This window comes from Vespula vulgaris, chromosome 9 (genome assembly GCF_905475345.1).
Source record: "Vespula vulgaris chromosome 9, iyVesVulg1.1, whole genome shotgun sequence".
Classification (NCBI taxonomy): domain Eukaryota; kingdom Metazoa; phylum Arthropoda; class Insecta; order Hymenoptera; family Vespidae; genus Vespula; species Vespula vulgaris.
Window position 1 is genome coordinate 8,537,191 of NC_066594.1, and position 23,189 is coordinate 8,560,379.

The 23,189-nt window shown below is 40.0% G+C and overlaps 3 protein-coding genes across 9 annotated transcripts; 1 reads left to right on the forward strand and 2 right to left on the reverse strand.

The window, feature by feature from the left end:
• Window positions 1-100: 100 nt before the first annotated feature.
• On the forward strand, window positions 101-13,341 carry LOC127066224 (putative protein FAM10A4). Of its 3 annotated transcripts, XM_050999690.1 has the most exons (7): window positions 282-433; window positions 551-594; window positions 771-1,031; window positions 1,210-1,622; window positions 11,552-11,728; window positions 11,831-12,100; window positions 12,252-13,341. In XM_050999690.1, exons 3-6 carry the CDS (start codon window positions 779-781, stop codon window positions 12,080-12,082), a joined length of 1,095 nt encoding a protein of 364 aa, XP_050855647.1. In that variant the 5' UTR covers window positions 282-433; window positions 551-594; window positions 771-778; the 3' UTR covers window positions 12,083-12,100; window positions 12,252-13,341. The 3 variants fall into 3 exon arrangements, with proteins under 3 accessions (XP_050855644.1, XP_050855647.1, XP_050855646.1); XM_050999687.1 differs by lacking the exons at window positions 282-433; window positions 551-594 and adding an exon at window positions 101-275; XM_050999689.1 differs by lacking the exon at window positions 551-594.
• Window positions 1,896-10,863, reverse strand: LOC127066218 (sarcalumenin). 4 transcript variants are annotated; one of them, XM_050999669.1, is made up of 11 exons: window positions 9,626-10,863; window positions 7,336-7,425; window positions 7,185-7,270; window positions 6,855-7,098; window positions 5,943-6,767; window positions 5,479-5,733; window positions 5,283-5,399; window positions 4,850-5,022; window positions 4,542-4,733; window positions 4,191-4,454; window positions 1,896-4,110 (listed from the first exon to the last, which is right to left on the reverse strand). In XM_050999669.1, the coding sequence occupies exons 1-11, from the start codon at window positions 9,690-9,692 to the stop codon at window positions 3,727-3,729; spliced, it is 2,697 nt and encodes an 898-aa protein (XP_050855626.1). In that variant the 5' UTR covers window positions 9,693-10,863; the 3' UTR covers window positions 1,896-3,726. The 4 variants fall into 4 exon arrangements, with proteins under 4 accessions (XP_050855626.1, XP_050855629.1, XP_050855627.1 ...); XM_050999672.1 differs by lacking the exon at window positions 7,336-7,425 and having other exon boundaries at window positions 7,185-7,307; window positions 9,626-10,862; XM_050999670.1 differs by lacking the exon at window positions 9,626-10,863 and having other exon boundaries at window positions 7,185-7,286.
• A 903-nt stretch (window positions 13,342-14,244) lies between the features above and the next one.
• LOC127066215 (proton channel OtopLc-like) lies at window positions 14,245-22,624 on the reverse strand. 2 transcript variants are annotated; one of them, XM_050999649.1, is made up of 8 exons: window positions 20,395-22,623; window positions 16,785-17,013; window positions 16,509-16,623; window positions 16,095-16,320; window positions 15,838-15,995; window positions 15,507-15,723; window positions 15,253-15,418; window positions 14,245-15,170 (listed from the first exon to the last, which is right to left on the reverse strand). In XM_050999649.1, exons 1-8 carry the CDS (start codon window positions 21,485-21,487, stop codon window positions 14,252-14,254), a joined length of 3,123 nt encoding a protein of 1,040 aa, XP_050855606.1. In that variant the 5' UTR covers window positions 21,488-22,623; the 3' UTR covers window positions 14,245-14,251. The 2 variants fall into 2 exon arrangements, with proteins under 2 accessions (XP_050855606.1, XP_050855605.1); XM_050999648.1 differs by having other exon boundaries at window positions 15,838-16,320; window positions 20,395-22,624.
• Window positions 22,625-23,189: the final 565 nt, after the last annotated feature.

The following is a 23,189-nucleotide window of genomic DNA, read 5'->3' on the forward strand; positions in this document are numbered from 1 at the left end:
TTCTAAATGTCTCTATATGGGTTTAGGGACCTTTTTCATGGTTTTTTCTTTTTCTTTTTTTATTCTTTTTTTCCTTTTCCATAATAGAAATCAAGTTTCCAAAAATCCAAATTATATGCAATATTCGTATTACGTTGCAGTTGTAAATAATTGTTATAAAAAATACAAATTTCTTCTCCTTTGTCAACCAATCATAACATTGGAAAACGCCCGAATAAGATTTGGCTACGTTCGCAATAAATGCATAATTATTGATTACGTTCATGAAAATATAGGTGAGGAAGAACTTGGATGAATTTTAATCATATACAGCTCAGTGACAATAAAATTGTGTTAGCATATTACTGGTCTATAAAGGATAAACAGATTTGAAAAAGAGGAGAAAATATTCGCTGAAGATACAATAGGGCAATTTGTCGTAGGACGATTTATCGTAAGACGATATATTTTCTGCATCATATATTCGTAATAGTGCCTTGACACGATATAATAATTGTGGTTTAAGAAAAGTTAACCTCTCTTTTTTTCTTTTTGTTAAATTATATTGTAGAGGAAAGACAGATATATGCGAAATTTGTTAGACAGATAAGAAAGGTAAAAGAAATAGGAACATACAAAAAAAAAAAAAAAAAATAAAATAATACTAATCGCTTCGATAACTGAGATCTTCAAGTAATAGCTTATAACTGTCAGTGAGGAGCGAATATTTTTTGTTTGTTATCTTTCGTAAGACGATTTAATAAGATTTATTTATTTTGTGTCATTCGCAGATTGCAAAATGTCAGTACCTAATTTAAGTTTGGAACATCTTGCCGAAGTAAAGGCCTTCGTCGAATTGTGCAAGTTGGATCCTTCGATATTATGTAAACCAGAATTTGCTTTTGTCAAATCATTAATAGAGCATTTTGGCGGTAAAGTAGAAGTTGCTAAATCAAAAAGTGAAACTGAATGCAAAATTGAGGAAACCGAAACTAAACCACAAATAGAGAGCGAAGAAAGTGATTTGGAATTAGATATGACAGGAGTTATAGGTGAGCATGGTTAAAAAGAAAAATTATTTTAAAAAGATTTAATTCGTTGGAGAAACAAAGATACCAATCCTAAATTAGACACTGTTAATTCTACTAATTAAAAGCATAAAAAGATAGGAAAGAATTAAAAAAAATTTTTATTTTTTGTTATTTTGTTTGTTCATACGTATACATGCAGAACCGGAGACCGATGCGCCACAAGAAATGGGAAACTTTACCTTGCAACCGACAGAAGAAGAAATTACAGAGTCTCAAGCGAAACGTTCGGAAGCTGTTTCAGCATTTGTAGAGAAAGATTATGAAAAGGCTATACAGCTTTATACAGAAGCTATTATATTAAATCCACAGGCAGCACTTTTATATGCTAAACGTGGACAAATTTATTTACTATTGAACAAACCTAATGCGTGCATTCGCGATTGTGATCGGGCATTAGAATTGAATCCTGATAGTGCAGCAGGTCACAAATTTAGAGGACGAGCGTATCACTTACTTGGAAAATGGGAAGAAGCAGCGAACGACTTGAGACTTGCTTGTAAATTTGATTTTGACGAACAGGCGGACGAATGGCTACGCGAAGCTACTCCAAATGTAAGTAAATTGTTTCTTTCTTCAATATTTCGATTCTATAATATTTTTAACGAATCTACGATAATCTATCGTAATCTATCTTTTATATAACAGAGAAGCAATTATAGAATTGTTATTTTCAAAATATCATTTCTTGCCAAAACAATTCCAACTGTCATATCGTATTAAGAGAAAACTTTGTTCTGTAAATTAATTCGTCCGAAATGATAATTGTTATAAACATAAAATTTCATTCCATTTAGTCCAATTCTAAGATTTTCAAATGATCAAGAATGAATGTTTAGAAATAAATATTTATTTTTGCAAAATAAGTCATCTAATTTATCTGATGCATCTTATAATATGGAACAGTAATATCTATAACAACAACTGAAATAATATAACAGTAATATTAATATTAACGACAATAATAGTACTACTAGTATCAGCAGTAGTAACTGCAAATAGTAGCTGCAATAGTAGTGGTATTTGTAGTAGTAGTAGTTATTGTTACCATTGCCATTACTATTGCTGTTTCTCTAATGTAATAGTGCAGTAGTACCAATAATAATTATTATCATTACCATAATCATAATCATTATCATAATCATAATCGTAATCATTATCATAACAACACCAACAATTTGTATTAACAATAAGTCAATGGTTTGTATGATTATGTGTCAATATGACACCAACAAATGACTTAAAATTTATCAAATGGGTAAGGATAAAGATGGTAACGACCGATCATTAATTTCGAAGCAGTATCTCAATCATTCTAGATTTCTTACATATAAAATGCATACAATGAAAAATATGTAAATAAACTAAATAACAATCATTTTAGCATTATGTAAAATATGAGAACTATGCAATATGAAATAATGAGATGAAGATATATGGAAATGTAACATGCTATCTTTTGTTTTTAATTGCAGACATTGGTTTTTTTGCTTTCCTTTTCTCTCTCTTTCTCTCTCTCTCTGTCTGTCTGTCTGTCTGTCTGTCTGTCTGTCTGTCTGTGTCTTTTTTCTTTTTTTTTAAATAAGATACAATTTTTTTTTTATATAAGATATACAATTAAAATTTGAATAAAAGATAGTTCTTAGTTTTTTGTTTTTATTTGTCTTCTTTCTTTTTTTTTTTTCTTTTCTTTTTTATAATGGAAATATTTCAATATTATTATTTATATGTAATGAATTATATTCTTTATTAAATATTATGAACAAATTTTAGTAGATAGATTGCTCATAGTTTAGTATCTTTTTTTTTTCCTTTTTTTAATGCATACAGTTCACTGCATTCACTGTACTATGCACTCTTAAGTTAAATCGTCTGCCTTTTTATTTAATTCACTACGTATATATACTTGTTTTAAATTGTTGATAGGACATTTGTTGAAATTATGAAATGTGCATCTGCTAATCTGATGATGGATAATTTAATGTTAGAACACATTCAAGGAAAACTTTTACTGTTCATTTTATATCGGAATGATAACACTCGCATTATCTTCCAGGTGCAAGCATAATTTTAAAAGAGGAGATTGTTTGAGATATTCGCAAGTTAGTAATTTAACTGCTGAGATCACTCTAAACAAATCGAAATGAAAAATATGTTGGGATAATTATAAATTATCTTCATAAATTATGAATCTTGTGGCTTTGAAAACACATTTGTTTGCAGCATCGATGCTTGCTTAAAATATCTCTCTCTCTCTCTCTCTCTCATTCTCTCTCTCTCTCTCTCTCTCTCTCTCTCTCTCTCTCTCTCTCTCTCTCTCTCTCTCTCTCTCTCTCTCTCTCTCTCTCTCTCTCGTTATCCATTTTCTTTATAGAGAATGTACAGTGATGTGCATTTCGATCGTATATAACTTCATACAATGACTCAACTTTATCCCAGCACAATGCTCGAGCACAGTCTACTCCCAATTGTTGCAGTAGGTCGTTAAATTCATAATTATGGGAGGAGATTTCTCCTGTCGTTGTGAAAAATACTGTATTTGTGCACAATCATCTTAATTTATCATTTTATCTATTCGGACGTAGAGTAAAAGGAAAATAAGCCATTATTCTGTACTCTACATGGTAGAAAGAATTTCATTTAGAAGATGCATTTGTACTCAACTGGATGGGCTACTAGCCTCGTTCTCATGCATCACCACTTCTACAGATTTCTTATATTTTCCAACAAGTTCTGGCAGATCATATGCAATAGCAACGTCAAGTCTATTTATAGGACAACCGCGGAAATAAGTGCAAGTTGAACTTAAAAGCTGAAAATCGTATAAAGGATTTAATCGAAAGAAATCTCGATAAACGTCTGGATCGGGAAGATCATAACGTGATATATTGGTAAGAGTGCTCAAGCCTTCGTAAATATGATAATCTTGAGGATTTTCAACGATCTTGTCACTAATCTCTTTCTTATTTCCGAAAAAGGTTTTATGATTATAATATGTCGTTAAGTAGCAATCTACCATCTTTGCATGATTTCGTACGCGAACCTGTAAGTAGAAGAAAAAAAAGTTGCTATTAAAATCGAAAGGTTTATTCGTTCATTGAACGGATCGTAAAACGAACTTACAGCAAATCTCCTAGCGCTAGCTATTTTATGTTCGACTCTTTTGTCAATGGCAGAACGCAAATCTCGAAGGAAGGCGCGCTCTTGCGCGTACAGTAGCCTGGTAGGTGCGCCAGTTTCGTAAGGTAAAGACCATAGGGAGGTGGAATACATTATCGGTGGTTCAGCGCTAGACATTAACGGAGATATATTCCAAATGAGTGCACCTTGCACTCTCATAAGTTCTTCCGGTTTGACTTGATCAGCTTTATTGAGAATAATTCGTGTCTGTCGTGTATAAGGAAAGAAAGTTAGATGGATTAAAGGACGGAAGATCGAAAAGATTTATATGATATATCATCGATTCTCACTTACTTGATATTCACGGCCTTTAAGTTGATCCAAAATCGCTTCTGTTTCGGGTCCAACGTCTAATTTCGAGGGGTCGTAGACTAGGAAAATAATGTCTGCTCTGTCGATGAACCACTGGCACGCGTCGTTGAACGGAAACAATCTTTGAACTTGTTTGCGTATCTCTAAGATGCCAGGTATCTCGACGATATTGACCTGTTTGCACGATGGTCCATTATTTTGTACAACTAATATGATTAAGAGTAAAGCCGATTTAAGGGCTCAGGCGCGGTGTTTATCGGTAACAGGTGCGTGTGAGCGCGTTCGTTTACCTTCTCGAGTAACTTATTATCGAAGCGCAGCCCTCTAAGACGATCCAACATCCCTTGGCCAAACTTTTGTAATCCAGAAAAAGTCCAATCGGCGGCCAATTGCGTACCATCTAGGACCTCTTCTTCTTCGCCGTACATTAGGATGTTGAAATATGCGGGAGAGGGTTCGGCTCCTGCGTCAATTGCATTTCGCGATTTTGCGCTTTCTCAAATCACCTATGCACTGTTCGGTTTACAGTATGGCCGTTTATATCCGTCCTTCTAACACGCCGCGCTAATTCTTTATCAATGATTTACCACGAGGTAACGTAAAAGCATAATATCTGTATATTTTTGTAGCGCGAGACACGAACGGTTAAACTTTCAAAATTCGCGAAATTTCCACTTTTCGTTCTATCGTTCTATCGTTTGCAGTGTCATTTAATTTACATACCTGTCCGCAACGCGGTCGTCGTATACTCTATGTCCAATAAATAATTGATGATGGAAGATTTGCCACCGCTCCAAGGACCCATGAAGAGTACCAGTGGTTTGGAAAATATCTCGGGATCTAGGTAAAAGAAGTGAAATTAGAGATCGAAGGGAACGATCGGTTGGACGCTTGAGATCAAAGAGATATGGATATTTACCGCCAAAGTGTCTGTTACTGAGATCTCTGTACTTGTAGAGCGTTTCTAAAGGTTGAATCGCGTTATCGTAGAGCTTCTTCAAATCTCTCAAGACAATGTCGGAAACTTTCTGTATGGCACGTTCCTTTTCCTCGTTTTCCTCGTCTAATTTTAACAATTGGTTGATGTGATCGCGCGGTCGAAGATTTTCCGGCACTTGTATTTCTCGAATCAAATCCTCCTCGGGGCTCGGTTCTTCCTCGCTTTGAACTTTTGCTAATATGAGATTTTAGATTAGTCAACGGTTATAGGTATGTCTTTTACTCGCGAATGGGCTAAAAAGAGGCTTAAATATCAAATCTGGCCAATATCTAGATTTGGATTTAATCGCTGTAGCAAACGTTCTAATACTTTGCTAACAGCGAAAGCGTGTGAACTTTAGTTAGTCTATAGGTATACGATACTATATGCTTTATCGAATCTACCTTCTTCGTCCTCTTCGCCTTTATCCTCTGGAGGGGTTTCTAACGGTCTTTCGTCGTTTTCATCGTCGTAAGCTTCTCGTCTGCTACGAGACGTACCTTCCTTCTCTCCTTCTCCCTCTTCTTCCCCTTGCCATTTCGGACTTTTCTCTTCGCTCTCTTCTTCTTCCTTTTCCACCGCTTCTTCGGATATAATCGTTGTCTCTAACCCGATCTCGTCCTTTTCTTCGCTCGCTCGACCGTCTTCCTCCTCGTTTTCACGCCTTTCTTTCTCTACTCTCTCGACCTTTTCCTCGTAATCGTCTGCGTCGCGTTTGTCATTGTCCTTATCATTGTCAGATTTATCATCGTCGTTTGGTTCGCTCGCTTCCTCGCTCGCTTCTTTCGATAATTCATCGTCTCGCGTCGCTTCATCCGCCTTGTCATCTTCCAAAGAACTTTCTTCCTCGTCAGCATCGGCTTCTCGATCACTCTCGTCGTCTGTCTCTTCTTTCTCCCTTTGCGACGTCTCTAAATTTTCGGCACTTTCCTCTTTCCCTTCGATTTCATTTTCGCTAACAGACGCACTTGCATCGCTCGTTTGGATCTCCTCCTCGGATATATCGTCGGCCTTTGCACCTTCTTCGGACGACTCTGTGACCGCGGTCAAGTCGTCATCGTCTAATCGAATCGCCTCTTCTTCGGCAGACCTTTGCTCTTCTTCCTCGCTACCCGTTTCTTCCTTGGATCGATCCTTTTCTTCCTCTCTCGGTTCAACGGATTCCTCTTTTTCTTCTTCTTCTTCTTCTTCTTCTGCTACTTCTTTTTCTTCCTTCGCCTCGCTTTCGTCTGCAAGCGGAGAAAATTCGCGTGTCGATGTCCTTTTGTCGCCTGTCGCGATTAACACGTTCTTCGTCACAAATCCTCGTAACTTACCTTCTTTTATCTCCTCGTTACTCTCGTCCTTAAGAGCTTCGTCCGTTTGATCGTCCTTGTCAGAGGCTTCGATCGATTCATCCTCAGTTTCCCCTTCTGAAATCTCTTCTACACCGATCTCATCGGTCTCTCCAGAAACATCTTCCTTTTCTTCTTTTCCTTCTGCCTCTTCGACGTTATCGGTTTCTTCCATGTCCTCCGGTCGATCTGCTCTCGAAACATCCTTCTCTATCGACTCATCGACCTACGAAAAATCACAAGAGAAAACTATTCGCTTTGGTCTTTTATTATAGTGCTCGCGTAAGCTTAAGTAGGGCTTTTTTCTTGCACCTCCTCACTGACAGCCAACGCTTCTTCTCCGCGTCCCTCCTCGTCGTCGACATTATCGGCCTCTGCACTGGTCTGCTCCAAAGATCCTTTAAACGAAATATCCTAGAAATCCCTGTGTTCCACCTGAAATCGTTGAACGTTTAACTATTACCTGTGCCGAGATCCTTGAGTGCCTTCTCGATGTAAGGCCGGCAAAGGTCTTCCGGTGGTATCGATTCTAGCTCTTCTTCGCATTGCACTCCTGAAACGATCAACTCGTCTAATTTTCTCCGAATGCGATCCTTTTTCGATTCTACGCAAGGTTCCAATATTTCTTTCTTTCTTTCTTTCTTTGTTCGTACATGCGTGCGATGCGAAAACAAGATGCCACAATTGCTTAAGCCTCGAGCAATGCGCGTTTCTACGAGCATTGACAGCAGCGTTGAAGTAGCGACGATTCGTCGTCGTTCGATCTCTACCTCTCGTATCGTAAATTCATGATGCTCATTCATGATTTGTGCATGCAGTCGAAGCGGGCGAATGAACGGTAAAGATAAATTAACATTTTTATCTTACATTGTAAAGGGGAGGGGGAAAGAGAGAGAAAGATTAGACCAATGTGTTCGACGAAGAAATTACCGATATTATCTCGTCGAGCGATATACCTGGGAAACGCGAGGCCGGTTTCTAAGTTTAGCGGTGGGTAGGCGGCTTTGAAGCGAGCAAACAGTTGGAAATATTTATATATTGGATGAGTGAAATTTATTTTTATCTACAAAACGAAAGAAAAAAAAAATACTATACAAGTTTAACTAAGAATTATCTTGTAACATTGTAAAGACCAATCTATAAATACAATCCGTAGCGATTTCTGTCTCGTTAATAAATATCATAGTTTTACAGGAATATACTATGTAATATATCATAATACGTAACTATATGTACTATATAACTATCAATCGTGCGCGTATCGTTTACGTAATGACGATAAAAACCTGTGACAGAAGCAAAGGGCGGAACAAGCGCATAGGAAAATTCAATAAAATTCTAGGATATCTACTAGCGAGATAGAGAACTAAAAGCATGCAGCTGTCGTTTGGCAAGTGCAACTGTCACGGATAGAAATAGAATATCTTGTGTCCTGTCTTATATGTTATCGTCAACTATTTTTCGATATTCCATCATATTTGTCAAATGAAAATTCTCGATCATATGCTTTTTTCATTTGGCTCTAGAGAAACATCGTCCGAACCCCTCTCGATTGTTACTAGAACAAAAATTAGACACAAGTTTTTTCAAAGAGACTTGTGAGAAAAGTAGCTACTCCGTGTCTTATTTTTATATAGTTACTAATATACGAGATACGAGTATGTATATGTTAAAACATCGATAGAACATTTTGTTTATATCTTCTCGCTAGTTAGGAATCTGAACGTTTTCTTCTTATGTAATTACGACGAGTCACACGCAACCCTCGTACTTCGATTCCCAAAATAACGAATCCTTGAATCAGCGCGATGGAAATTGTTATTTCGGCATTTCATTTTCATTCTTTCTTCTCGAGATCTCGAGTTAAATTTTAATAAATTGCATGATACTGCGGTAGAGAACTCATTCGTAAGGTTACGTCGTAACTATTGTAGAATTTTGGATAAAATAGAAAGTAATAACATTCCCCTCCCCACACACACATGTATATATATATATGGTATAAAAATATTCGTCTATGAATGTTCGCGCGAATGTACAATTCGATTCTCGTTACAGTATTACGCGACATCGTCACGGTCATTATCGATTCGTAATTTCAATACAATTTTTATAAGGATACAATATAGAACGTATTATAAGATATCGATAAATCTCGATAGTTAATACGATTAAGAAAGCCTTATGAAATGAAAATTGATCGATTATACGGTAATCCGATTCGAAGGAAGATCATGAGCCAAAAAATGATGACGCAGAGCGTCGAGTAAGACTTTACGTAACATTGACCTTCGTCGGTTGGTCGTCACAGGGGTTCGTCAGCATCTCCATCGCTCTATGTCGTAAATGAAAATCACGATTGTTAAACCGATTGTTAAAACTGATCGATTGCGAGATACACCCTCGATGTGTTCTGTTGCAAAAGAAAAAGATTCACATAGAAAGCGATATCGGATAAATTTTTGCCAGCTGTACCCGATAATGTCTGAAAAAATCAGTAATCAATAAGCGCAAATGAGTACGAAGAAGGGGGGAAAAAGATAAAAAAAACAAAAAAACAAGAGAGAAAGAAAAGAAACGACGAAAGGAAAACATCGAACACCGTGGAAGAAGAGGAAGCATCGGCAGAAGCGAATGGAAGAAAAAGAAAGATTAACGTTAGACGGCAGTAGACGACGAAATGTTTGAAAAGGGTGAAAGAAAAGTGAATATTTATTCGTATTCGTAGAATGAAAGAGCGAACGCGTACTCACCCTGCAAGGCAATGGCTAGAAAACTCAGGCCCACGAAAAACGCGGGTCTCAGCCACGAGCCCGTCATCTCGTTAAACTAGACACTACAAGATGAGCCAGGCTGCTGGTAGCTTCTCTCACTCTCGCGACGCTCGAGTTCGAGCCCAACTCGCTTGCGAAGAACTGGCATCGTTACTACCGTCGTACTACCCCGAAGACACCCCTCTCCGTTGCTCGCAAAATTTCGTCCGCCACGCATTCTTATTCCTTCTTTCCTCGATTTTCCTTTATCACTTTTTTATTTATTTTTTTAATTAAAAGAAAATTTGTTTTCAATTATATATATATATATGTACATATATACGTTTTCATTAATCTCGCTACTACGCGTCCTTTTTTGTAAACGCAAACCTGACATTATCGACCGTAAGATACGTACGATCGAATTGTTAATACCTTATTCGAGTCGACGAGAGATGTTAAAAGCGGTCAGAAGATAAGAATGGAACGAAGAATGAAAGAAAAAAGAAGGAGAAAAAAGCGATGCATTTTTCTTATTATCACGTTGGATGGACATTTATTTATTTATTTTCTAATCGAGTAATCTCGCAACCATATATAGAGTAGGAACGCAGGTTAAAGCACAGGCGATTGTTAGCAAACCAATGGCAAAGTTCGAGCAACGTAAAGGTCGTTCATTCAGTGTCTATGATCGGCGACGTCTAAATATACGCTCGTCTTGAGGTTTAAGAAGCGTACACCGATCCCGGGCTGTAACTCTTCGTTAGCCAAAGGAACTTTGAGCCTCGAGAGCTCCGAGCTTATCAAAGTTTGAGCTTGTAATTTAGATCTATAGACGAAACAAATGAACAATCCTTATCTAAAGAGGAGTGAATTTTTCATATTGCACGCGAAAATTTACAAAAGCCGGAGAGTACCGAGACAACTCGGACAGTTGCTTCTTTCATCATTGGATGTCTCCGAGAATAAATTATTATTCTCTTGATTTCGCCATTTTGCGATATCTTTTTCTATAGCGTCTAAATAAGTAAATAAGTATAAGTGCGCGTAATAAAAGTTGAAAGGAAAGATTCTCGAGACGCGCTCTCGGATGCGCGCTTTCGCATCAGACAGAAAGGAGCGTCGCAACGGCGGCCACCTTTATATTTAGATGCCCGGGTCGCCGCCGTATAAGGTGGCCACTCGTGCAAAAGTTCTTATACTTCCTCCCTACCTCCTTCTCTCTCCTCTCTCCCGTCCCCCTCCTTTTACCCCCCCCCCCCCCACCGCCTGTCAGCACGAGTATTCTCCTCGTTCTTCTTGTCGATAAGCCGACATCGAGAGATAGAATTAAGAATTAATCCCTTTATCGTCAATACGACGATTTTCGTGATTTTTGACGAAACAACGGACATTCGTATAATAAATTAGGTAGTAATTAGTAAGTTGAATGATTGTTGAGTGGTCGTTGGGATATACGATAATCATCGATAACGATGATATTCCGATGTAATAATATTAAACGTATTTTACTTGTTTCCCCATTCTTAAAAACAGGTTTGCTAGCCAAATTGGCTACTCGGCCGTCTATAATAAGCGCGTATAATCATGTGAGGTCACAATGTACCTTGCGCAGGCATGTTCACGTCATAATGATTTAGTCGTTGGATGCGTTCCTGAAGTTATATCGCAGGTTAACCCTTTTATCACGTGATTATATTAGATAAAGATCCAAAATGATATTACGTATGTATCCTAAACCGTATCTTTCGGGTGCGAACGCGATAAGAGGAAAGGAGGCTGTCGTGTAAAAATGTATACATATATGTACATATACGTACATGTACATTTCTTTTCTAACGCTCTTACCTCGTATTGTCATATTAGTTCGTAATATGATTGTAAAGATTCCTATTACTCGCGTTGGAATAATTTCTATTATCGCAGGCCCGTAAGATCGAAGAACACAAAAGGAAGAAAGAACGTAAACTCGAAGAAGGGTTGGGACATGCGAAAGGAGAAAATGTAAGGAAAGAGAAGGAGGAGGAGCCTACGAAGGGAACTGGCGAAAAGGGAGATTTCTATAAATTCTTGAGCGATCCGGAAATGCTCGAAGGTTTTATGGTAAGTTCGTGAATTTTGACGTACTTTTGCGAGCTCGCATACGTCGTCGCATACGACGTGTGTCGGTGTATACCCTAGAGGACGTACGTAAATCTTTTTCAGGATCCAGAGATATCCGTAGCGTTCAAAGAAATTTACGAAAATCCAACGAGCCTATGGAAATATCATAAAAACCCGAAAATCGTAACATTCATCGAGAAAGTAGCCAAAAAATTTGACGATGGCACAGGTAGGCCTAATTTATCCGGTATGATGGCTGGTATGCCAGGTTGTTCCGGTATAAACGTTCAGCAATTTACCGCACCAAAGCCCTCTCAACAACCTCAACCTCAGGACGATGTTGGTCTTGACTAGATTACGCAGCACAGATTGGTAAATTTATTTTTATCTTATACAACGTTCTTAGAAGTAAAGAAAAATTAACGAAATATGTTATAGACGTATTTCGTAATGGAAAGGAACGATCGTTCCGATGATATTATCTATCCTTTTAATTATTGTCATTATTGCCGTTTGAAAATAGATCGCCATTCGATGAGGACAAGAACGGCATCGATGAAGGAGTCTCGAAACCGAGAATGCTTTCTGCCCTGTTGTATAACATTATTTTCAAGATATTTTCATGTTATTTTCGCGCAGCTCCACGTGTTTACCATCGTTTTGTTGTTTTTCACTTACGATTAGAGTTACTTGGAATACATTATTTGTGATGGACTTTGTCACGCTGCTTTGCATGTACATACCATACTTGATCGTCACTATTATGATCTGCATTAATATCTCATTTATCAGCCTTATCACGTTAAATCTATAAAGTATACACGTTGTATTTACGAAAAAATATTTTTCAGTCAAACTCGATATATGAAAGTTTTGCGTTTTAGGTTAAAAATATAAACGCGATAAAATATGTATATTTCGTTTTAAACTTCATATTTTCTTTGGAAAAGGAAGGAACCTATGATCATAAAAAATATTTTATTATAAATATTAATCGTCTGATCATTATACCTGGCATGTCATCTTTTTAACAACACTAAATAAATCGTGTGCAATGTTATTACGATTTTCTAGGTAATCGAGTCATTATGTTAGACGTAATTTCTATTTAAAACGCTTAAATTTCGGTTTAACGTTCAAATCATCTTCGAAATATGTACACGTACATAGCTATATCGCGCGAAGGAGATTGAATGACCGAAATCATTTGTATAGTTTTCTTAAAATAATAAAAATATGGTATTATCCTAACAATAGAACTGAAATAACATTATGTAGAGATTTATATGAAATCATTCTACAGGGATAATATTATCTAAACCATTTCCTCTGAAAAGTTCGACAGAACTTTTGAACGTATTTTTAAGAAAACGTATCGAAACAAATTCCAGATAAATACCGAGCCAATCGTCGTTAACTTTGTTTCCTCTCCATTTTCGAAGATGGAGCATGGCTCCTTTTTCTATCTATGCATGTATGTATGTAGAAATAGTTTTAATGAAACAAATAAAGCAAGTTGCGCTCTTCCGCAAGTAACGCAAAGTCTAAATTTATATGATCGAATTGACGATAACTAAGTGTACGCAATAAATAAAGTTGATGTCATCTACGTACGTTAGTTCATACATATTTTACGTGTGTGATATGTATGTGTGTGTATATATATATGTATGGTACGTACGTACGTATGTATGTATGTATGACGGGGTGTGCGTGCGTGTATTATACACACATCAGACGCACACAAATATATGTTCATAATCAATCGAGATGATGGAGCGCGTTGAGCGAAAAATGTCTATACTCGCAAGCGATAACCGTTGAATGTTGCTTGGAGGGATCATCGTATTATTAGCATTCCCACAGCGGACATGCGCTATTTCACGTTCTTCTTATCTTCAGCATATGTAAATTGGGGTGCCATGGCACTTTTCTGAAAGTCGATGCGCTAGTTTCCTCGAACGGTAGAATCTTATCTTCGCCGTTTCGATGTATTATCGGTGTCTCTTCTGTCGGAGCGGGAACATCATTGATATATTCACTGAAACTAAAGCCTCTTCGACGTTGTTTCGTTTGAAATGAATTGTCGAGGGGATTCCAAGTTCCTCTACCCGGATCACTCATCACTCGTCGGTGTCTTTCGTGATATTGACGATGGTGACGATGACGACGACGATGGTGGTGATGACGACGAGGGATTTTTCTTTTCGGTGGCGGCATAGCGTATTCCAAATATTGAGTACATGTCGCAGGTGTGGCAACGTGGAAAATAGGATTTGAATCTACATAAAGCCAACTAGAGCTATCGATATATGGAATAAAATGTCTCGAAGGCAACGTTAACGTGTTACGACATAATGATCTTTTCGGAATCTTTTCCATCATGCGAGATATTTCTTTGTCCTCATCTTTAACATCGACTAGCATCCTTTCGCGATAATGCGAGTAATGTGGACAAGGCGGATTTTGCGATCCTTGCAAGAGTTTCCTTGAAGAATAATCGAACGGATGACTTTTGTGCCGTCAGTTGAGCGGATGCTCGCCGCGCGGTGTTCTATAGCATTTGTTCCAGGCTTCTAATAAAAGTACACAACTGTGGAATCGGTAGAATATCAATAACGGTAAGCCGATTCTCGATAGGATGCCCCAAACAAGAACACCGAAGAATCGTAATTGCAATTCTTGCGATATCCAGTTTTGCGTGATTACAGTATCGAAGGCCCACAAAACGGCATTGCTAAATAAAAGAAAAGTGATGACCTGACGACCCGGCTTGGCTAACATTTGAAATCGCGTGATGCAGGATCTCCTTGATGTTTCGGCTATCAAGGTGCTTTGCGCGAAACATTGAATCAATTGCAAGATCGAAGCCGAGAGTAACATGATGTGTCTTCCCCGCGTCTGCCTTGCGTTTCCTTCTTGCGCTTGTCCTCCATTTTCACTTGTGCCGAAAGAAAAGGACGAACCTTCGTCGTTTTCTTCTTCATCCTCGGTTTCTGCTTCGAGTAGGGCCAAGGAACAGGCGCATACCACGATGGTGAAAATAGAATAAAGTTGAACGCCAAAAATGGCTACGTTCGAGAGCAGACTGTCGAGGGCCGCGGGTGCCCTCGTTACTACAGGCATTTGACGAATTTGTATCAAGCCGGTGGATGTCATCAAACCGCTTAATGCCAGAATCCCGATTAAGGTACCGCACGTCAACCATGACAAAGTCACAGTCGAGAAATGTTCGTCCTCTCTAACCACTAGGAAGATCAATATAACTACGATACCGGCCACCATGCAGAGTATTCCAAGGAAGAGACCCTTGCTAGATCCGTCACAACCTACCCTCGCGTGGCTCGTTAAATCCTTACCACCGTGAAACTTTTGTTTCAGCGGTACGCGACTTCGGCCCACATTTTGTCCCATTACGAATGTTACGGCGGCTGCGATTAAACTGAAAAACAAAGCAATAATCTAAGGAGATGAGTCTTATTAAAGAGTACGGGCGTTATTGCAACGCGTCGAAAACAACTAACCTAAATTGTACGATGAAGGGATAAAGAAATGGTAAACTCGATGTCCACAACTGTCCGAGCGTGTTTGTGTTTAAACACTCTTGCAAGGCGATAACTTGGGAAATTTGTTCGTTGGAAATGGGTCGGTACGGCTTGAATATCGATCCATCTTCAGGCGTGGAATCGACTGTAAAATCGATACGAGGTGATATGGTACAAATTAATTCATCGAGAGAAAAAATGAAGGGAAGAAACGAAGGAGGGAAGTGATTTACCCGAGAGATCTCGCGAGTGTCTCGTTAAAGAACCGGGAAATCCACGAAGATTCAAGGTGGATGCAGAGGTTTGGGATCCTCGTTGTGCCAAGTATACGAAATAAGTCCATTCTTGCGCAGAGTCCCAAATAACGAGACGCGCCCAGACGGCGATGTTCGTCGCTGCAAGATGCGTGAATCCAAATCTGGCGGCCAAACCGAATCTTTCGACGAGTACCTAGGAACGAAGGTATATGCGTACGTATATATCAATAAGGGATATATTTCATCCTTCGACATTTATTGATCACCGTCAGACGGACTTTTCTGAGCTATCGATATTATCTCTTACCTGGGAATTGACGAATAGAAAATGCATTTGTAAAAAAGTAAATAATCCGTGCAATACAGGATGCGCAAAAACGACGTCGCTTAAGCATTCAGCGCCTTGCATCATCGAGTGCATCGCCATTTCTAGCCCATTGAAGACCAGAGTGGCTAATCCAAACACTTGAAAAATGTTTCCAACTCGTCGATTTGTTTTTCTTATAAAGCCCCTGAGAAAGGGCGCCATTAACTTTAAGAGAAAAGAAAAATTTTTCCACTTACGAAGTGCACCGACGCGAATGTAAAAGCTTGTGGGTGCTGTTCTAGCTCTAGAAATATGGGCACGTTTCAACGATCCGAATCTCGTAATAGAAGTGCCACCAATTTCCACGTCATCTATACCAGTTCTGGTACCGTTAAGACTTGCACAGCTATCGAACAGTACCCAAATATAAATGCCGATGATAACGGCGATACTTCCGACATATAGATACATCAAAAAGATACCCTAAAATGAGATAATATATAAAAATTAAACGATCCAGATGGATATATTCGAATAGTAAGAAATCGATTGGTAGCTTGAGGCAGCTTATGTTTCGCGTGTAAAATTTCAGAAAAGACAATGTCGTACTTGCCATGTAATAGAACAGTCAGATAGTCATGATTGATTTATCATTTATCTGATCGGCATACCTGCAAGCTGAGAAGAGGAACAGGCGTATCCATGACTTCGGCTAAACAAAGCGCCATCATTAACACTATCACCAATTCCCCGTAGACGTTGGAAAGAACGATCCATAATTGAGAACTGGAAGAAGATTAGTTTCGTAAATATATAAGATTTCTAATGTGATGGCAAGCGATCGCTTGCTATTTCTGTTAGAGAGTAGCTCTCTCTCTCTCTCTCTCTCTCTCTCTCTCTCTCTCTCTCTCTCTCTCTCTATTTTTCATTCTTAAGAAGTCTCTTACAATGGCTCGGTATGGTCGAGCAAATCGTTCGGCGATCGTGCCCTCGCAAGAATCCTGGATACTAAAGATCTCGATGGCGGCGAAGAGGAAGATAGTTGCACTGCTGCCGATTCATTTTCCTTGTTCCTCTCACCCCTGCCGGGGGTACCGCTGGGTACGCCCTCCACGTTGCCACCCGCCGTACTTGCCGTCTCGTTCAAACTATCCTTATCTTGCTGTTCGTTACTCGCTGAAGCATAGAAAATACGATTTCAGTTTTAATGAATTGCTATCTCTTATCGAATATCTTTGTCAAACTATTCAAATAGAATTTGATCTCTTCGCGTAGGTACTCCGATTGCGATTGATCCATAATCGCTATGCTCGGTAAGATCGCACGCGCGCTCGCACAGCCATGAGTAAGCCTTCGAGTAAAAGTATGATCTCTCGATGCGTAAAATCGTGTGCAATTAGTACAAGTGCAAGAGCATGTAATTAATTCTAGGGAAAACAGAACTTCATTTCAGTTTGTGCCGGAGTATTATTGGACTGTAGTTTGAATTGCGTCTCATTTACGTTTGTTATCAACATATTTATCGAAAGTAAATATGCGATTGCTTGATCCTGCAAATGTTACGATAAATAAAAAAAAAAAAAAAATATACAGTACATTTTCATACGATTCATAAAGATCATCCAAGATTTTTCAAAGACCTTTCGTATTTGAATATTTCATATACGTATCTATGTGACTGATAATATACGGGCGCTTAAATGAAACTAAAATCAAAGAAATTAAAGCCTATTAAGCGGCATGCAAAGTGAATGTATATTCAATGTAAAAAGTTGCTAGCGACCGCGATACCTTGATACGTGGTTACGACGGAACTTCATAATAGACCGTAATAACATGCATGCAAACGGAAGAACGTTCTGCAACTGATTATTTATACATGCTTAAACACGGTGCAAGCACATCGATCTCGTACGTATTCATTCACTTTGGAATATTTATCGTAGGCGATAGATAAGTAAAACTGACGATATAATACGACCCATTGCAAATATGTCGAATACGTAAAAAAGTGCTAAGAAAGCAAATTGAATCGTTCTCTCCCTCGGGCATTTGCTTTTAAATCAATGTAAACGATCTCGCGTGAGTCATTTCTATATCGTACATTTAGTACCTGGATGGAATCGAATCTTCGGTCGAACGGGGTAAGTAAGTACCTACCTCCGAATGCTCGCGAAATTGTATTTAATAAGCTGTCTTGGATGCTCCGCGTATTCCGTTATTTCATCTTCACGAAGAACCCGTTCAAGAACATTCTCTCTCTCTCGCTCGCTCGCTCGCTCACGCACGCACACAGACTCTCTGACCCCTCTCTTTGCGCTCGCCATAAAGGATACAGCAGCCGTTGTTTGTGAAATCAACAACGCACGATCTATCGAAGTGAATGATGCAAAGGATGCACTTTGACGTTCGAAAGAGTCAAATGTCAAGAGTCAACTTCCGTCAGTTGGTGGCCGATAAACATAGCGAGTCGACATATGTTTGACGAAGGTCTATACGGAATATGGAATGGCCTGCAAGTTTCGAGAGATGGACGAGGAAGAGAAGATGTACGTTCAAGTACGTACATACGAGTACGTAGGTATATCCGAGAAATGAGAGGAGAAAAGAAGGATAACGGTTGATTTTTAAGAACAAAAACAAAGTAAAAGAAAATAAGTGAAGGATGTGAAATTACTTTTCTAATCTATGGAGGTTTCTCAAAAAAAAAAAAAAAAAAGAGGAAGAAAAGGAAAGAAAAAAGAAACAAAAAAGAATAAAAAAGATAATATAAGTAGGTATGTTAAATCGCGTAGATCAACGGCTAAAGGATCGAAGAAGTAAAATAGGATGAAGAGAATCGCCATGGCAGTTTAACGAGTAAAACTCTTGAAAAAGTCGTAAAGTAAATTAGAAAATGTAATTTACCTCGCAACAAGTTTGAGTCGCAGAGTAACTATCGAATCGTCGTTCATCGTGAAGAACAGTGTGTCTTTGAAGGATTTTTAAAGAATGCAAAGAAGCGCAAAATTCTAGACGGCCTTACGGTAGACGGAAGAACCTCTCTCGAGGAACGATCGCGAAGATATCACAAAACGGAATGCCGCATAATTCTAGAGAGCGGATCCAGAGAATATTGGACTCGTCATCGATGATGATGCCCGTGCGACGATAGTAGCGGTGCTGTTGACGGCGTCGATGGTGGCGGTAGAGAGACCGTCAGGGAGATTACGACGCGATGACGTCGTTTTCCATAGCCTCCTTTTAGTCCGTAACTACCCATTATCCGCTTTCTTTCAGTTGGCTCGCATCCGAAATTTCACTAACGAAAGCACTCGTCGTCGCCGTCGTCGAATCGTTTTCGAGATCCTCGAAAACCTGAAGTCGTCGAACGTTACCGCTCTTCCGTCCTACGATCAGCGAGAGAGACACGAAAGTGGTCCGAATGAGAAAAAAAATTTGATGAAAGTTCGAAAGAACAAAACGACCACGACTCGTTCGACGACTTCGCCGGTCTTTAGAACGAAGCGCGGATCTGCTTTCACACGAAGCATGCATTTTACATGCGTGTCCTCGTAAAGAGTGTCTACATCTTCGTCTTATTCGAAATCAAAGATGACGAGGTACATCGCGAGAAATAAACGTCGTGACTATAAAGTCAATGACGAAGGACAGCGATACAAAAATTTGCAAAAATTTTCTTTAAAAAACATAACGTGTCTTACAAGACGAAGAAACCGCGACGATGGGATAAGATTCGCGGAAGCGATTGCGCCTACTCTCTTTTAGTAATCGTACTACATATTCGCGTTGTACATCTTTTGATACTTCTCCCATATGCTTCGACTATTATGATTTGCTGGCTCTTACCAGCAGATGTCTTCCAATTACTTCCTTAAATACATACGCGACATGAAAATACCGTTGTACCATTTTTACGACGAAAGTAGCAAACGTTAATCGTGCAAACAACAGCGAGACGCAGGACCCGACGGAAGATTTACAATGATACATCTGTACCTAACTATACCTGCACATAAAATCCAAAAGAGGTAAACGACGAGCTGAAAGGAGGACGTATCTTAAATTAGGATTATAATTAGAAGCGCAACTTGTCTTCGAGTCGAACGATCTTTCCTAACGAAAGATCATAGGACACAGGTGGTTGGTTGTATATTGGTATACGAGTATGTAATACGTATGTTTGTATGTTGTGTAGGCGAAACAGGTGTCGCGCACTACCGCTATTCGCTTCCCTATTCACGACACAATATGCCGTATGCCGTACGGCACGGACTTACGGTCTCGCATACGAATGAAAGCCATATTCTCTAATAGACACGGTGGAAGAACGTTTCCGTTCGTCTTCCCGTTTTTCTTTGGCCACCGCGAAGCAATCGGTTCGCCGATCGACATTCGCCTCTCCATGCGAATTCATTCACGATGCGTTTTATTCGACATCGCGCGAGATCTTCACGATCGTCCATATGCGCGCGAATGGTCGAGCAAGTCGCAAATTATAGTCGCGTTTCTGAGGCATTGCACTCGATCGAGTTTACGAACGAAAAGCGAGCTTACCCTTTTCTTCATTCGACGGAGCGTCCTCGGAAGAGATTCCGGACGTGTCAACGGCAACTGCAACGGCAATTCGTTCTTCCTTACCAGAAAGAATTCCTTCGACTTTCTCGACAAATCCGTTGCTCCGAAACTTTGAATCTTCGGTCTCGTGCTCGAGGCAACGCTCATCGACCATCTTCCATTCGGACATATCCAAGCCGACTTTGTCGGTTTGTTCCTCCGTTGGCCCATTAATCTCATATTCCTGAAAGGAGGGAAGACGACGAATGTCGGGAACCAAGGTTTCCTCGTCGTCTTCTCTTATCTTCCACTTTGCCCTTCGATGCGGTTCGCCCGACCAATTTTTCCGTGATACGGCGATGTCGCTGACAGAGTCTACAATATCCTCGACGAGTTCTTCCTCCCGAAGCATATATTCTCTCTTCTCGTTAGGATTTTGATAAACTCTATACGGCCCGACCAAACCTACGATACCTCTGGGAACGGCTACAGCAGTTAGGCGCGAATGGCTAACGGTAGGATGGAAATCTTTATCATCGTCCTCCTCGTTCTCCTGCCCGTTCTCCTCCCCGTTCTCCTCCCCGTCGTCCTTCCTATCCTCGGTATCGTTCTCGTTGTCGTACATTTCGTCGAAACGGTAAAGCCGACTAGCCCCCGACAGCGATCGGCGGGAGGTTACACGCAACCACCGTTGTGCTCCCTCGTCGCGTTGCGTCTTACCGATCGATCTTATCGATCGATTCACTTTTTTTCCCTTCTCAACGACGCTATAAACGGCGCCCTCCTCCAAATCGAATCTTATCGCATTCGTATCGTATCCTTTAATCGACTTGGGACATTGATCCGGCGCCTTTGGCTCGTAGACGTCCTTTACCGCACTTATCACGACAACGAGGGGGTTTCTCTCGGGACAAGCCGATGCGAGGTGGTCCGCCCTCGCGCTCGCCGGCTCGTTAACGTCGAGAACGCTGTAAATCGGTTCACGGGTCGCAGTCTCGATCCATTTCGGTCTTCTCCAAAGTCTATCGCGAGTATCGCCAACTGCTTTCCGCTCGACGTTCGTCGTATAAATGTCAGTGAGCTCCGCTACCATGATCGCGACCGGCCGGGAAGTTACACGTTGGACGATCAAACGGACCGGACGTCGCACGCTTCCCGATCGTGCTTCGCTTCGATAATATCGTTGAACTGCGATGTATATTATCTATCTGTATAAACGGTTAAGTTTCGAAGATCGAGAATGCCTCCGCGTACGACCCAGTAACATGACGCTGTAAATTGCAAACGATCGAATAATCTTTTAAATAATCTTTCAAATAGATCCTTTGTACGCGCGATAAACGACCGCCGATCGAACATCGATTCGACGATTTCCATCGACGGGGTCCACTCTTTCTCGTCCGCGAAAGGTAAATGTTGTTGTTCGGCGACGTCCGATTTTAAAGAGAACAATAGCTTCTGCTAACGGAGAACGGGAGGTGGCTCGGTGCACGATGATATGGATCTAGCTCTTATTCGTGAGCAGCTTGCAAACGAGGATTTCACATTCCTCTGCCACGACGTTATTACCTTTCCTTTCTCGCCAACTGCCAATCTCTTTTCCCATGTCCATAGGAAATGGCAATTTTATCATCCGTCGTTTAAGATCAACCAAACCACTTTACCTACCTTGTTACAGATATACATATATCGAGAACAATTCAGAAGAGACGTAAGAATTGCTCCAACTGTTTAGAGAGCAGTACTAAATATTGTAATCGTCGCGTATACGTCCTATGTTTCACGTCCCATCTAACGGAGTGTAGGACGCAACCAGGAACGATTAATCTCGAAGAGGTTAACCGCACCGATCTCTCCAAGAAGCGCACGCACGAGCGCACGACCATTTTGAAAAGAAGAGCCGCGAAGAGGAGTCGTGCGATCGGACGCCGTGTAATAGACGATTCTCTCGCAGCTGACCATCTTCACTTCCGCGGAAAGGAAAAGGGAAAGTGTGTCTCGCCCTACGGGAAAACGCGTTGCGGTCAAAATGTGTCTATGACGTAAAAACTGAAGATCTGTGAAAAAATTTGTCGAGTTGATATCAGATCTCTTATCGCTGTTAAAACAATCAAAATAAGGGATAGAAGATAAGGTTTCTCGTATACCTTCAACGGCGAATAAGACTTGCCGTCTACATTTTTCGACGTTCTCCTTTCGTTGTTGTTCTCTCGCTTTCGTTTTACGATGAAACTTGGAATGTTAAGCGAATAAGCGTTAAAACTAATTACCTGATTTACCGGATGTTGATTCCTCGATAGGCTGCAGCATCGTACGCGACATTTTCGAAACGATTTGATTCTCTTCCCAGGTCGCGGATACTATTCCATTGATTCTGTCTATCGCTCTTCCCTCTCCTCCCTTCGTCGAAGAACATCACATTTTCTTCCTTTCGCACTCGACGCACTTTACTTCGCAAGAATCACTAACCGAGGTCGATCATACGCGGAAGCTTGGCGATGCTCGATTTTCCGCGACTCCAACTTGGATCATTTCCGTAGGATATAAATTTTCAACGTGGACGCGATTGGCGGTCCGACATGCAGCGTTTTAACTTTGATCTGCCGCGTTTCAACCATTACTTCTCGATAGTTTCATTGAAACGCTCGCTTTATGCTCGTATCCTTCGTATTATATCCACTTATTTTTGTGAAATATCTCAAAGTTAATCACGAGTCTTTCATTCCAATTGTCCGCACTACTTATTACGAAATTGCCTTAACCTTACAATTTTGCGTACGACACATTTTAATCGT